Genomic DNA, 16,175 nt, shown 5'->3' on the forward strand with positions numbered 1-16,175 from the left:
CCACACTAATGAAAAAGTGTACTCACCTGGTTTTGGCACTGAATTGGTCACTGACTGGGGAACTTTCTGATTAATTAACTCAACACAGTGTCCAGGGAAGAGTCCCACCTAAGGAAGAAAAGCAGCAAAGAGAGGATTCTAAGCCAGAGAACAGACCAGTGTGTGAACACTGCCAATTTAATTCCAGTAATGTACTCCACAGTCCCTCCCCAATGATTGTCATTCCAAGATTCAACATCACATACAATGCCAATTATACAAACAAATAATAAAACAATCTGTTGCTATGAATATATAGAGTTATGTGTTTTATTTGTCCAAATATCTAAGTCTGCTTTTTTAGTTTTAGCTTTTAATTTCCCACAATTTTTATACCAATTAAAATCTTTTATCTGACACCAAGCTATGCATGCAGTAGGTATAATTTTTATCTCAATAATTTCTCTGCTGAAACATCAATCTAGTTGTGTTGACATCTCTACTGCCAACTTTTATATTTATTATCTTCCCTATGATTTTTAAAAAACCTACACTAAACCAAGTTCAAATATTTTATAAATTTTCATTATCTGACAAGTTTCCCCAAAAAATAACAAGACTAAAATAAATTGGTTAAACAATTGCTCATTTAAAATTCTGGTTCTTACTGTTGTTAAAGAGGTAGTAGTGTGTGGATAATTGGGAAAGCAAGAGAGAAAAAAAGAGCCAGTCTCAGCAGTGGTGAAAGAATCTGGCTTTGAAAAACACAACTCTTTGACCTGGTAGAATTACTCATGGCATTAGGTCAAATCCTAAGAAAGTCGAATCCTGAGAAAATACCGCGCCCAAATCACCCAGACATACTGTACAGTACAGTCAACAGCCTGGAATCAAAAGTAAAAGGGAAATCTTTATCAATATTTACAGATGTTTCCTTAGACAGTAATATTATTGAGCTGCCATGCAGCAGATGTTAAAGCTGAAACATTAAAACTACATCACTTTGGACATCCTTCTGTTGAGAGACTCTGGGGAAGAATGGAATGGTCTTCCAACAGTATGATTCATCATGAAGTTCTAAGCTGTATAACTTCCATCTGTGTGGGATTATTTTCACATACTCATTTGCTGTATTATCAATTCAATTTCTGGATCAATAATTTACGGTAGTTGTTAAAATTATAAAGACGTAACCAGTTATCGTGAGCTGAAAGGGGTTATTAACAATTATCAGTTTTGTTTCAAAGATCTGAATTTGAGATTATTAAAGTCCCTAATGCATTGCCTCCCAAAGTGATACTTTAAGATTTGTTTTTGGTGAAATTCTATACCATATTTTACTGAACTTCCTATTTAACTAGACAGTTCTTCCAAGATTTAGAACCAGATAAGAATCAGCTTGAAAAATCCTTCTCATTCTCTCTTAAACAAATCAGTTATTCTGAGAGGGTGTATGGTGAATGTTTAACAGTGTAGCCTCAAGAGTAGGAGTGCCTGGGTTCAATTCCAGGTCTTCCACTTACTAGATCAGGTTTGTAACCTGGCCTCTGTGTTTCAGTATATTCATCTAAACATAATAATAGTGCCTAGCTCATAAGGGTTGTTATGAGAATTAAATACATCAGTATAAGCAAAATACATATAGTAAGTACTCAAATGTTATCCATTATTATCCCAGTATGTTGGCTACTAGAAGACCTAGAGGGAACCACCTCTTCCACTAAATGGATATGACACATAATACTTAACCACCTTTTGCATGTGTGTACTTAAGTTTCCTCACTATCAAATATCATTATTTCCATAAAAGTCTACTTCATTTCAACTTATAAATATTTTCTGCAGTTTACTATGGAGAAAAGACCAGGATCTAAACATGGCCCATCCATTTATCAAAGTTCTGTGATCTGGAGCAAATTGCTTAATCTTTACCTCAGTTTCTTAAATTTGTAAAAATGGGGATAACATTAGATACCTCAATAATTGTGGGAAAACCCCTAGCCTAGTTTCTAAATTCAAATATCTTTCAGCAAATAAAAACTAATTTTCAATCACTTCTTCACAAAGACTGAACAAAGCTTAGTAAATATCTTACAATAAATAATATTATATTATTTATTGTATTATTTATTGGGGAACTTACAATAAATAATAGTTACATTTTTATCTTTCAAATTTGTCTCAATGTTATTACGTTTAAATATAAGGGAAAATATTATTGTGTATTATGTAGAGGTCTATAGTAGGTTTAAGTAATGCCTAACTCTAATCCCTACTCACTTGTCTTCCTTTTTTATAAAGTGTAATATCACTAAATATTAGCTAAAATAAATATTCACTTTTCCAGACTCCTTGGATCCAGGTGTAGCAATGACATATGTAAACACATCTCTACTGCAACTATTCTGTCTTCTTTCTGCTGTGAATGCAGGCATCAAGTTTGAATTTGTAGGAGCTATCATTTGACCTTGAAAAAAAGGCCAAGAGCATCTTAGAGGCTTCTACCTGGCATCTTCAAAGCTGCTGACTCAACAGTAACAATCAGTCACCTTTTCTGTTTACTTTTCTGTTTCTTGAAGCCCAAAGAAGTCCTAACCATTAAGGCTTTTTTCTTTTTTTAATTTAAAAAACTTGATTGTATAAATTTTTGAAAGGCAAAGAGAGTGTATTTTAATATTAAAAAATTCCATCAGGGTGGCCGGTTGCGGTTTGATCCCGGCATGGGCCACTATGAGCTGCGCCCTCCTTAAAAAAAAAAAAAATTCTATCACAAGGAGCGATGCCAGCATCATACGGGAGTGAGAAGACTGCTTTCTATTTTCCCTTAAATTTACAAGTTAGACATCTCTAATCCAACAAAGGTTCCTCTCCTCAATATACAAACACACCTGAGAAATCCATGCACAGGTACACATGAATGTGGGCATATTAAAATGCATAGAAGAGGCAGGACAAGGGGAAGGACAGGGATGGTGTCCGTGGACATACTTTGGTACCTCCCCTGTGGCCCCAGCTAACTGGTAGCAATGGAGAAATTGGGGTGCAGTCCCCACACTAACAGCCCAGCGGAGGGTAAGAGGGGCAAAAGGTGTGTATATGCCAGCTCCATTCCCTACCCCTTGCATTGCAAAGGAAACATTCTAGGAGCAAAGGAGATGCGGCTATAGTTCCTAGGCTATGGTACTGCAGTGCTAGCAACCAGAAAGAACAAGGGAGCACGAGGTGCCTTCCCCAACCAACACATCCCCCACCATGGTACTGGTGCCCCCAGATGGAGGCGACACAAACACAGCAAAAATGTCCAGCATCCCGGTCACCCAGGTGTCAATTTCCACAACCACAGTGATGTTCCCCCATCAGAACCTGCTCAGGCACAAGTAGCACAGGTAAGAGAAAACGAAACCTTGATCACCATCTACTGGAAAACGAAAGAAAAATTTCTAATTATCATCCTGCTGCATTTTAAATATTAAAATGGTATCTAAACAAGAGTGCCATTACCTCAAATGTGGAGGCAGAGGAAGAATCCACCAAGTACCATGAACAACCAAGGTAACATGTAACACAGAAATAAAATGATAATTATCCAGAAACCAAATTCAAAGTCAAGGAAGGAAGACTGTGATTTAAATGACAGAGAATTCTAGTTTGCAGTGATGAAGGAACTCAATGACATACAGGGAAACTCAGAAAGGCAGTTCAATGAACTCAGGAATAAAATTAATGAACAGAAAGTTACTTTACCAAAGAGACTGTCACTCTAAAAGAGAACCAAACAGATATTCTGGAGCGGAAGAACTCAACAAATGAGATGACGAATGTATTAGGAAGGACTGGCTGGGAACAGAGAAGACCATGTGGAAGAGAATTAGCAAGCTCAAAGATATAAATCTAGAAATGATTCAGGTAGAAGGAGAAAGTAAACTAAGATTTCTTTTTTCTTTTTTTTTTTAATGAAAGAACTCTGTAAGAACTATGTGATTCCATTAGAAAGAGTAACATAAGAATAATGGGTATCCCAGAAGGAGTAGAGAGGGAGAAGGGAACTAGCAGCCTATTAAAAAAATGATTGAGGAGAACTTCCCAAACCTAGGGAAGGAACTGAACATTAATGTAAAAGAAGGTAACAGAACACCTAACTGTCTCAACACAAAAAGACCTTCTCTAAGACACATTATATTAAAACTGACTTATATTAAAAGTTAATGATTAAAAAAAAAAATTCTCTAGGCAGCCAGGGGGAAAAAAGACAGTAACTTACAAAGGAAATACCATCAAATTTCTCAGTAGAACCATTACAAGGCCAGGAGAAAGTGGAATGATATATTCAAAATATTGAAAGACCAAAACCACCAGCCAAGAATAATATATCTAGAAAAGCTGTCCTTTAGATATGAAGAAGAAATAAAGACTTTCTTAGACCAAAAAGTGAGGGGAAAAAAAAAAAAAAACCCAGATAATTCAGCAAAACAAGACCTGCATTACATGAAATGTTGAAAGGATCTCTTTTTACCTGTAACAAAAAGACGAAAATAACAAAACTTTGAGTAAGGTGACAAAAGAGACAGAAGCAGGAATTTGCAGCTCTATTATAGGACAGGGAATTAAACATTTAATTATAACAAAGGTTAAAGGGACTAAAGCATTAAAAATAACAATAGCTACTGCAATTAGGTAATAAACACACAACATAAAAAGGGATAATTTATGACAATAAAAAAAGTAAAGCGGGCAGAGGAAAAGGATGGAACTGTATGGGTACATGAAGCTAACATGCTATCAGAAAAAAAAAAGACTATATTATCTGAGACATTTTATACAAACCTCATAGTAACCACAAAACAAATTCAGCGCTAAGACAAGAAACATGAAAAAACAAAGAGAAAAATTGAAAAAAGTCACAGAAAACCAAACTAAAATATCAGACAGAAACACAAGGGAAAAAGAACAATAGAGATAGAGAGCAATCAGAAAAAAAAGAAAAAATGGCTGTTGTAAGTCCTGATAGATCAATAATCACCCTAAATGTAAATGGACTGAACTCACCAATCAAAAGGCACAGAAATAGTACGATGAATTAAAAACGAGACCCAACTATATGCTGCCTTCAGGAGACCCATCTCAGCTACAAATACAAACACAGGCTCAATGTAAAAGTGTGGAAGATGATACTCCAAGCAAGTGGTATCCAGAGAAAATCAGAAAATCGGATGTAGTCATACTTACATCAAACAAAATAGATTTCAGTAAGAGTCCAAGATGGACATTTGATAATGATAAAGAGGACAATCCATCAAGAAAACATACTATTTATTAATATATATATAAGCATATATATATATATATATGTATACACACACACGCACACACACATATATGTATATGTACTCAACTTAGGAGCATAAAAATATATAAAGCAATTATTAACAGACCTAAATGGAAAAATTGACGGTATAAAAATAATAGTAGGGCATTTTAATATCCCACTTACATCAATGAATATACCATCCAGGCAGAAAGTCAGCATGGAAGGATCAGCCTTAAATGACATTAGACCAGATGAACTTAGTAGATATTTATAGAACTTCCCATCCAAAACAACAGAATACACATTCTTCTCAAGTACACATGGAACACTGTCAAGGATAGACCATATGATGGGATACAAAACAAGTATTAATAAGTTTAAGAAGACTGAAATCATAACAAGCATCTATTGTGACCAAAATGGTATGAAACTAGAAATCAACTACAGGAAGAAAGCTGGAAAAATCAAAAACATGTAGAATTAATCAACATGCTACTGAAAAACTACTATGTCAAAGAAGTAAAAGAAAAAAATCAAAAGATACATATAGACAAATTAAAATGAAAATATGGCATATCAAAATTTCTGGGATGAAATAAAAATTTTCTGGGATGCAGCAAAATCAGTACTAAGAGGAAGTTTATACCAATACAAGCCTATCTCAAGGAACAAAGAAAATCTGAAATAAACAATCTAACATTACACCTTCAGGAGCTAGAAAAGGAGAACAAATGAAGCTCTGTTAGTAGAAGGAGGGAAATAATAAAAATCAGAATGGCAATAAATAAAGAATAAAAAGACAATTGAAAACTTAATGAAATGAAGAGTTGGTTCTTTATACAGATAAAATTGACAAATCTCTAGCTAAACTCATTAAGGAAAAAAGAGAAGACTCAAACAAATAAAATCATTGACTAAAAGAAATAAAAGAGTTGAAGTTACAATTGATACCACAGAAACACAAAGGATTATAGAAGAATACTATGAAAGGTTATAGGCCACCAAATTGGATAACCTAGAAGAATTGGACAAATTCTTGGAAGCGCACAACCTTTCTAAACTGAACCATGAAGAACTGGAAAACCTGAATAAACTGATCACTAGTAAGAAAATTGAAACAGTATTCAAAAACCTCCTAAAAAACAAAAGTTCAGGACCAAATGGCTTCACAGCTGAATTTTACCAAATATTCAAAGAAGATTTACTATATATCCTTCCAAACTCTTACAAACAATTGAAGAGGAGGGAATACTTCTTAACTTTTTTACAAGGCTAACATTACCCTGTTATCAAAACCACACAAGGACATCACACAAACACAAAAATTAGAGACCAGTTTCTCTGATGAACATAAATGCAAAAATCCTCAACAAAATACTAGCAAATAGAATACAACAATACATTAGAAGATCTTACACGACAATCAAGTAGGATTCATTCTAAGGATGTAAAATGGTTCAACATCCACAAATCAATAAATATGATGCACCACATCAACAAAAGATAAAAATCATATGATCATCTGAAGAGATGCACAAAAAGCATTTGACAAGATACAACATCCATTTATGATTTTTTCAAAAATCTCCAAAATGAGGGTCAAATAAATGGTCAAGAAAGGAAAGTACTTCAACATAATAAAGGCCATATATGAAAAACCCTCACCTACCATCATATTCAATGGTGAAAAACTGAAAGCTTTTCCTCTACAATCAGGAACAAGACAGGGCTGCCTACTCTCACCACTGTTATTCAACATATACTGGAAGTATACTCAGAACAATTAGGCAAGAAAAAGAAATAAAAGGAATCCACACTGGAATGGAAGAAGTAAAAATGGCACTATTTGCAGATGACATGATTTTATACATAAAAATCCCTAAAGACTCCACCAAAAAATTATTAGAAATAATCAGCAAATACAGTAAAGTTGCAGAATACAAATATAAATATCTGTTGTTTTTCCATATACTAGCAACAGAATATCGGAAAGACAAATGAAGAAAACAATCCCATTTATAATTGCAACAAAAAGAATAAAATACCTAGGAATAAACTTAATAAGGGAGATGAAGGACCTGTACATTGAAAACTACAAGACATTGTTGAAAGATACTAAAGAAGACAGACACAAAAAACTGAAAGATATTCTGTGTTCATGGATTGGAAGAATTAACACTGTTAAAATGTCCACATTACCTAAAAAAAATATAGATTCAGTGCAATCCCTATGACCCCTGTGTCATTTTTCACAGAAATAGACTAAAAATCCTGAAATTTGTATGGAACTACGCACATTGCCAAAGCAATCCTGAGAATAAAAACAAATCCAGAGGTATCACAGTCCCCAATTTCAAACTATACTACAAAGCTACAGTAATCAAAACAGCATGGTATTGACAGGAAAACTGAAACACAGATCAATAGAAAAGAATTGAGAGTTCAGAAATAAACCCATACATATAAGGACAAATAATTTATGACAAAGGAGACAAAAATATACAATGGAGAAAGAAAAGTCTTTTCAATAGTGGTGCTAGGAAAATTGAATGGCAGTATTCAGAAGGATAAAACTAGACCATTGTCTTACACCATACACAAAAAAATTAACTCAAAATGGATTAAAGATCTGAATGCAAGATGAGAATAAATACATAGAAGAAGAAAACAGGCACTGAGCTTCTGGACATTGGTCTCAGAGGTGTTTAATGAATTTGTCTCTAAAGGCAAGGGAAACAAAAGCAAAAATAAACTAATGGGACTACATCAAACTAAAAAGGTCTGTCCAGTAAAAGAAACCATTAACAAAACAAAAAGGCAACTGACCTAATGGGAAAAGACACTTGCAAATGATACTTCCAGCAAGGGATTAATATCAAAAATATATGAAGAACTCACACAACTCAACAATACAAAAAATAAACAATTTGATTAAAAAATGAGCAGAGGATCTGAACAGATTCTTTTCTAAGAAAGACATATACGTAACCAACAGACATATGAAAAAAATGTTCAACATCACTAGTCATTAAGGAAATGTAAACCAAAACAACAATGAGATATCACTATTATCAAAAAGACAATAAACAAGTGTTGGAAAGGATGTGGAGAAAAGGAAACTTTCTTATGCTGTTGGTGGGAATGTAAACTGGTGTAGCCACTATGGAGAACAATCTGGAGATTCCTTTAAAAATAAAGAATAAAACTACCATATGATTCAGCAATTCCTCTTCTGTATATTTACCAAAAACTATATAAAAACACTAATTCATAAAGACATATATACCCCTTTGTTCATCTTAGCACTATTCACAATAGCGAAGACATGGAAACAAGCTAAGTGTCCATCAATGGATGATGGGATAAAGAAGATGTGGTGTACACACACACACACACACACACACACACACACACACACAAAATGGAATACTATTCAGCCATAAAGAGATGAAATATTCCCAGTTGCAACAACATGAATGGATCAAATACAATCAGTATTATGCTAAGTGAAATAAGTCAGACGGAAAAGGACAAAAACTATGATTTCACCCATATGTGGAATATAAAACAAACATTATTAAACGAACTACTAAGACAAATAAAAACAAACTAATAGATATAGACAACAAAATGTTGGTTACTTAAGGGAAAGGGGAGTAGGGTGGGGTGAACTGGTTAAAGGGGGTCAAGTACATGGTAATGAAAGGATATAGGCTTTGTGTGGTGGGCATGCAATAGAGTATATGGATATCAAATTATAATGTTGTACACCTGAAATTTATATAATGTTAATAACCAATGTTATCTCAATAATTTAATTTTAAAAATAAAGTATATGAGAAAACAATGCCAACACAAAAAAATGAAACTTTGTGCTGTTCAATATACAAGAATGTAACCAACCCTGAAAATATAACTAATATTTATACTTATCTGATACCAGATTAAGCTAATATTTCACCAAATATAAATAATTCTGATAAACTAAAAATGGCAAACATTAAAACTGATTGGAACTCTGCAATATGATCATGAACTATGTCATCCTGTTTCATATACTATTCTTTCTTCAGCAGTAGCAGTTTCTAAATCTCTAATTTATTGAACTGGCAAGAGTGAGGGGAACTGGGTATACTGGCAGGGGTCAAAATGAGATTCAACTCTAGGAAGATGAAATGAGAGGGGAAAAAAAAGACCAGTATCTAGGGCCCATAGGGGTAGAGGAGTAAATAGGTAATAAAAATATAGTAATAGAAGGAAAAGAACAATAAGGCTGGAACAGGTTAGGAATGGGCTTACAAGAAGAGAGGATCTTCAATTTAGTAGTTGTCTCCCAAGTCTCTGAGATAAAGTGAGAAGCCAGAGATGCTATTATATACTATCTGTGCTGGGAAATGTTTAACAACTGGCTCCTCAGGAGGAAAGTCCTTGATTTACAGAGTTTGCTAGTGTTTACAGCATAAATACTCCCACCATGGCTGGTCTCACGCTACCGATGTGACACAACTGAATGCAGAGTTGAAAAAGAGATGCAGAGTAGCCTGTTACGTAGTATTTATACCATAGAGTGCACTAAGTGTAAATAACCTCCAGAGCATAGATAACAGTAATATATTATTTTAAAAGCTTCAAGTATTTATTACCTTTGTTTTTAATAATAATTAATTGTAAATGTATACACTTAATAATGGCTGTGTTTAACAACTGCCCTATAAAATTCCTAAAAATTTTGCAACTGGCTCCAGCTCATCACTAACCTATTTCTATACACTTGGTCCTGTGCCTGCCCTACCTCTAATAATTCCTGGGAATAGGTTTCTGGCAGCTTGATAAATATATGGCTTGAGGAAGAACAGATATAAAGAAAACAGAGTGTAACCTGATTCTTCTGATCTTCTACATTGAGAATATGCTCACACTATCAAGAGTATAGGTTTGGCTACAAAAATGAATGTTCTGAAAAATATTTTGAAACAATTTAGATGGAATGTTAGATAAGAAGCTACCGCAAAAAAAATAAGCCTGGAGCTTTAGTAGCAATGGGAATGTAAAGGAATCACTGCTTAGCAATGGAGCCTAATCCTAACTATGGTCTCTTTGAGGCAACCAATCAAAACCTAAAAAAGAATTTCAACATAACAACAATGTGCTTATCACTGATTTTTCTAAAAATTTCTATTTTAATGGTTTACTTATTTTATTTATGGCTAGTGAAACTTTAGGGCTAATAGCATAACAAAATTTTGTAAATAATTTTATTTTTCAATTATATTTGACATACAATATTATATTAGTTTCAGGTGTACAACACAGTCATTAAACATTTATCCCCATAATAAATCTAGTATCCTTACGACACTAAATATCGTTACTACAATATTATTCACTATACTCCTATGCTATACTTTACATCCCCATGACTATTCTGTAACTACCAATTTGTACTTCTTAATCCCTTCCCCCTTTTCACTCAACCCCCAACCCCGTCCCATCTTGCAATTTTCAAAATGTTCTCTGTATCGACAAGCTTATTTCTGGGTTGTTTTTTTTTTGTTCATTTATATTGTTCTTTAGATTCCACATATAAGTGAAATCATACGGCATTTATCTTTCTCTGTCTGACTTACTTCACTCAACAATGACCTTAAATGTAAATGGTTAAATACTCAATCAAAAGACATAGGGTGGCCGGATGGCTCAGTTGGCTAAACCACGAGCTCTGAACAACAGGGTTGCAAGTTTGATTCCCACATGGGCCAGTGAGCTGTGCCCTCCACAACTAGATTGAAGACAACGAGCTGGCGCTGAGCTTCTGGAGGGGCAGCCAGATGGCTCAGTTGATTAGAGGGCAAGCTCTTAGCAACAAGGTTGCTAGTTCAAGTCCTGCATGGGATGGTGGGCTGCACGCCCTGAAACTAAAGATGGAAAACAGAGACTGGACTTGGAGCTGAGCTGCGCCCTCCACAACTAGATTGAAGGACAACGACTTGGAGCCGATGGGCCCTGGAGAAACATGCTATTCCCCAATAAAATTTATTTTTAAAAAAAAGACATAGGCTGACTGAATGAATAAAAAAACAAGACCCTTACATACTCGTATGCTGCCTACAAGAGACTCACTTCAGATCAAAAGACACACACAGACTAAAAGTAAAGGGATGGAAAAAAGATACTTCATGAAAATGGAAACGAAAACAAAAAATACCAGACGAAATACATAGACTTTAAAACAAAGGCTATCTCAAGAGACAAAAAAGGACCCAGTAATCCCACTTCTGGGTGTTAAAACAAATATATACATATATAAATATATATAAATATATATATATATATACATATATATATATATACACACATATATATATACATTTTTTAATCAAGCTTAGTAAAGTACTGCTCCTTAGTCCCGGAACTATGTCACAGATTTTTTCAATTGAAACCATTTGGCCTTAGTTTCCAATTTTTTATTTTCTGACTACAGATTCTTATCCTCCCAGGTTTGTAGTGTTCCTTCCTATTCCACAATACATGACGTTCAAATTCAGAGACATTACATCCCTGCCTTCCTGTATTTTTCCCCTAGGGTACGTATAACTTTTTTTTTATATACCCAGTATGTACCCTGTGCTTGATCATTTGAACTTTTAAAAAAATCAGTACCCTTATTTTCTTTGCAATATTAATATTCTGCCAAACCAATCCAGCAAACCAAAACTGAGTCAATATACTTCCCTACTTGTATGTTTCTCTATTGCTAGAGAAAAATCACATCACTGAGGAGACTCAAACCAAGACAAATTCAGTCTCTCACCTATAAATGCCATTTTTTCTTCTCCCCACTCCGCATACCTTCTTAGAGAATCCACTCCTCTTTAGAGTCTCTGTCCAGTGCCACCGTCAGGCCCCTGCCGAGACCATCCCAGTGCAAGCTAATGAGTCAATTAGTCTGTCTCCTAAGATTTTGGAACTAAATCAAGAATCTTTATCATCTCCATTCAGCTGTTAAAACTAGGAAATATCTTTTAGAAGGAAGAAAGGAAGGGAGGAATGGAGGGGAGGAGAGGATGAGACAAAGCAGCAGCAGCTGCCAGGGACTGAAAGCAGCAAAAACCGGAAGCAAATTCCCTCAATTCCTTACTTCCCAGTTCCTGGTTCCATTTACTTGTGGCCTAACAATTCTTGTACTGGGTTTTTAAAGATATTCTTATTTATATCTCCCCTTCTTCTCACTCCCCCTAAAACACCACATTGCTGCTGGTTTCTTTGCCTTATCTGTGTTTTTACGAAACCTTAAATGCCAGCTCCCTAGTTTCCACTTTTAAAAACATTGTTCTTGCAGTAGGATGCACAGCTTTGAGACTCAGAAACAAGGTCAGGGATCAAGATATAAATTTGGGAGTTGGCCATATATACAGTATTTTAAGCTAAGAGACTGAGTAAGATAGTCTAGAACAAGGACAATAGAATGCGTAGGTAGTCCAACCCAAACTTGCAGAGGTCTAATAGAGGAGAATGAGCTGTAAAAGAAGACTGAGAAGATAGGAGGAGCTCTAAGTGTTGTGTCAGGTCTGCGAAGAGAAGAAATTGTCAGGAAGAGATAAATCAAATACTGACGAGAGTTTAAGTAAGAGGAGTAATGAAGTATCCATTTTTGCATTAAGCCAAACAAAGACCACTAGTGACACAAGAGAAGAAAATGGGTGAGGATATATTTGTGATAGGTGCATGTAATAATGATGGTCCTAACAGAGTCTAAGTTGGATAAGAAGGCAAGTGAAGGCAGGAAGTGGGTGATGGCAGAAACTGGAGTGGCCAATGGAATATACTGAGAATGAGTATTGAGCATAATTGCTTATTATACAGCAAATAACTAACAAACAAGATGGAATTTCCGTTCCCACTTAGTGCAATGAAATAGCAAATAAGACAAAATTATAGTTGCTTTAAAATTTTATTTATTTTGTCTTACTTTTCCTCCCTGGAATGAATAAAAAAGAGGATAGAAAAAAGCATTGTAAGTGGAAGGAGAGGTAGATGAAAAGAGCAACTTGTGTAATGGGAAAGAAATGATAGTTAAATTTGTCTGAAACATCAGAGTAGTGGAAAGTAAGATTGGAAAAGTATAATGGGGTCAGAGATCATGGATAGTCTTATATATCATGATAGGAGTTTGACGTTTCTTCTGAACGAAACAAAAGTGATAAATTCTAAGAAGAGAGACAGGAACGGCAAGAAAATTCTTGTAGCCGTGTACACTTTCAGAGTAGAAGGAAGGGAGGAAGACAAGAAGCAGAAGACCATTTTAGGAAATTGCAAACATAGCATGAAAATGGCATGAAGAACGAAGAAAAGGATATGAATATAAAATAGACAGAAACTAACAAGTGCATGAGATGAATGAGAAATTAAAAATGCATCAGCAAGTTGTTTGCCCATTTTTATTAAGGTACAATTGACAAACAATAAACTATACATATTTAAAAAGTACATTTTGAAATGTTGTAAAGATTATGTAAGGTCCATATGGGCGCTGGACTTATCAGGGGGAATCGTTTCATAGACTGTGTAGATGCCTGACCACTGCACTGTACACCTGAAGCTGATGTAGAATAGTATTGCATGTCAACTATATTTAATTATGTATTCATTCATGGAATGTAAAGTATAGCATAGAGAATATAGTCAATGGTATTGTAACAGTTATATAAGATGTCAGAGGGGTAGTAGATGGGGGACACCGGCATCATCATTTTGTGAGGGGTGTAAATGTCTCATAAAAATTAAAAAAAGAAAATTATGCAAGGATTCCCCATGATAAAAACTCAAGTCCTGAAAAAAATAAAATGCACACTTTGATAAGGTCTGATACCCATGAAACTTTAACCATTATCGAGATTATGAATATATTTATCTACCCCAAAGGTTTCTTTGTATCTCTTTGTAATATCTCCTTCTACCTACCTGCCCACCCCCATCCCTGCTCATTAGGTAACCAGTGATCTACTGTCTATGACTATAGATTACTTTGCATTTCATTTCCTACAATTTTATATGAATGCACTCTTTACATACAGAATGCACTCTTTTATTGTCTGCATTCTTTCATTCAGCATAATTATTCTGACAATAAATCATGTTGCTGTATGTATCAATAATTCATTTCTTTTTATTCCTGAGTAATATTCGATTATATAGACACCACTATTTATTTATTCATTAATCTTTTGTTGATAAGATATTTGGGTTGTTTCTAGTTTGGGGCTATTATTAGATATAAGGCTGCTATGAACTGAACATTCATGTATGACTTTTTGTATAGATGTAGGCTTTCTTCTCACCTAGGAGTGGAATGGCTAGATTATGTAGCAAGTGCATGTTTAACTTCAGAAACTGACAAATTGTTTTACAAATTGGTTGTAGCATCTTACATTCCCACCAGCACTGTATGAGAATTCCAATTTCTCTATATCTTCACCATCCTAATAAATATGTGGCAATACCTCATTTTCATCTTAGCATTTCTCTAATAACAACTGTTCATATTGAGCATCTTCTTGTGTGTTTCTTTGCCATATATCTTTTTCCTGAAGTGTCTGTTCCAATTTTTGCCCATTTTTAAAGTGAGTTCTGTTTCTTACTGAATTTTGAGAGCTCCTCATATTTCATGGATACAAATCCTTTATCAGATATAATCTTTACAAATATTTTTCCCCAGTCTCTGGCTTGTCTTTTTATTCTCTTATTAGTAATGCCTTTTAAAAAGCAGAAGTTTTAAATTTTGGTGAAATTAAACTTATTATTTTATCAATTGTTCTTCTGATGTTACATCTAAGCAACCTTTGCCTAACCCAAAATCACAAAAGCTTTATCTTATGTTTTCTTCTAGAAGCCTTTATAATTTAAGGTTTATATTTGGGAATATGACCCATTTTGAGTTAATTTTTCCACATGGTTGCAAGAAATAAAGTTTTTTGGAGGCATGTGGATATCCATTTGTTCTAGTACCATTTGTACAATAGACCATGTTTTCTTCACTGAACTGACTTTGAACCTTTGTTGGAAATCAGTTCTCCATGAATGGGCTTATTTCTGGACTATTTTGTTTCACTGATCCATTTGTCTATCATTTCACAGTATTAAGTTCCAAAGTTCCAACTTTGTTCTTCTGTTTTCAGATCTGTTTGGCTGTTCTATTCTAGGTCCTTTGTATTTCCACAAGAATTGTTTAATCTGTTCATCGATTTCCACAAAAAAGCTTGCTGAGATTTTGACTGGGATGAATTTAGGGAGAAATGACATCATAGCAATATAAAGACTTCCAACCGATACACAGAATATCTCTCTACATTTATTTGTATATTCTTTTATTTCTCTCAGAAATGTTCTGTAATTTTAACTAGAGATCTTTCATATCTTTTTTCAAATATATCCCTAAGTATTTCATATTTTGATGCTACTATAAATGTGTTTTATTATATTTTTGACTGTTAACGCTGCTAATCTGTGGGCTACATTTAAAGGAAGATTCTCACACAGTAGCCCCAAGTATTTAATTTTAAATATGTAAGTTAGTTTCCTTTTTTCTCCATTATTATATGTAAAAAATTATACTGACTTTTTGGAAACTGTTTATAGGTAGTTATCTCATTTGCAAATTTATATCATTTGTAAATTTCACTTCAGAATCTAAAGGAAGGATTTCAGAAAATATTTAGCCTAACAAGGGGTTGTAGGGTTTGATGAAGTTAAGAGCTACTGCTCTAAGCCATGCTGTCAATAATTTTCACAAAACTGAATGTTAAGCATCATTTGGTAGGACATATTCTGATGTTATAAATTAACAAAAGACTATCAAGAAACAAATTTCTCTCGAAACATTAACGGCACC

At 34.3% G+C, this 16,175-nt stretch overlaps 1 protein-coding gene across 3 annotated transcripts in view; it reads right to left on the reverse strand.

Moving 5' to 3' along the window:
• Nucleotides 1-16,175, reverse strand: part of ARHGAP32 (Rho GTPase activating protein 32) — a 319,193-nt gene that overhangs the window by 65,074 nt on the left and 237,944 nt on the right. For all 3 annotated transcript variants that reach the window (XM_033097361.1, XM_033097360.1, XM_033097358.1), the window contains one exon: nucleotides 27-108. In XM_033097361.1, the coding sequence (XP_032953252.1) occupies nucleotides 27-108 (82 nt within the window). The remainder of the gene's footprint in view (nucleotides 1-26; nucleotides 109-16,175) is intronic.

Source organism: Rhinolophus ferrumequinum, chromosome 25 (assembly GCF_004115265.2).
Source record: "Rhinolophus ferrumequinum isolate MPI-CBG mRhiFer1 chromosome 25, mRhiFer1_v1.p, whole genome shotgun sequence".
Classification (NCBI taxonomy): domain Eukaryota; kingdom Metazoa; phylum Chordata; class Mammalia; order Chiroptera; family Rhinolophidae; genus Rhinolophus; species Rhinolophus ferrumequinum.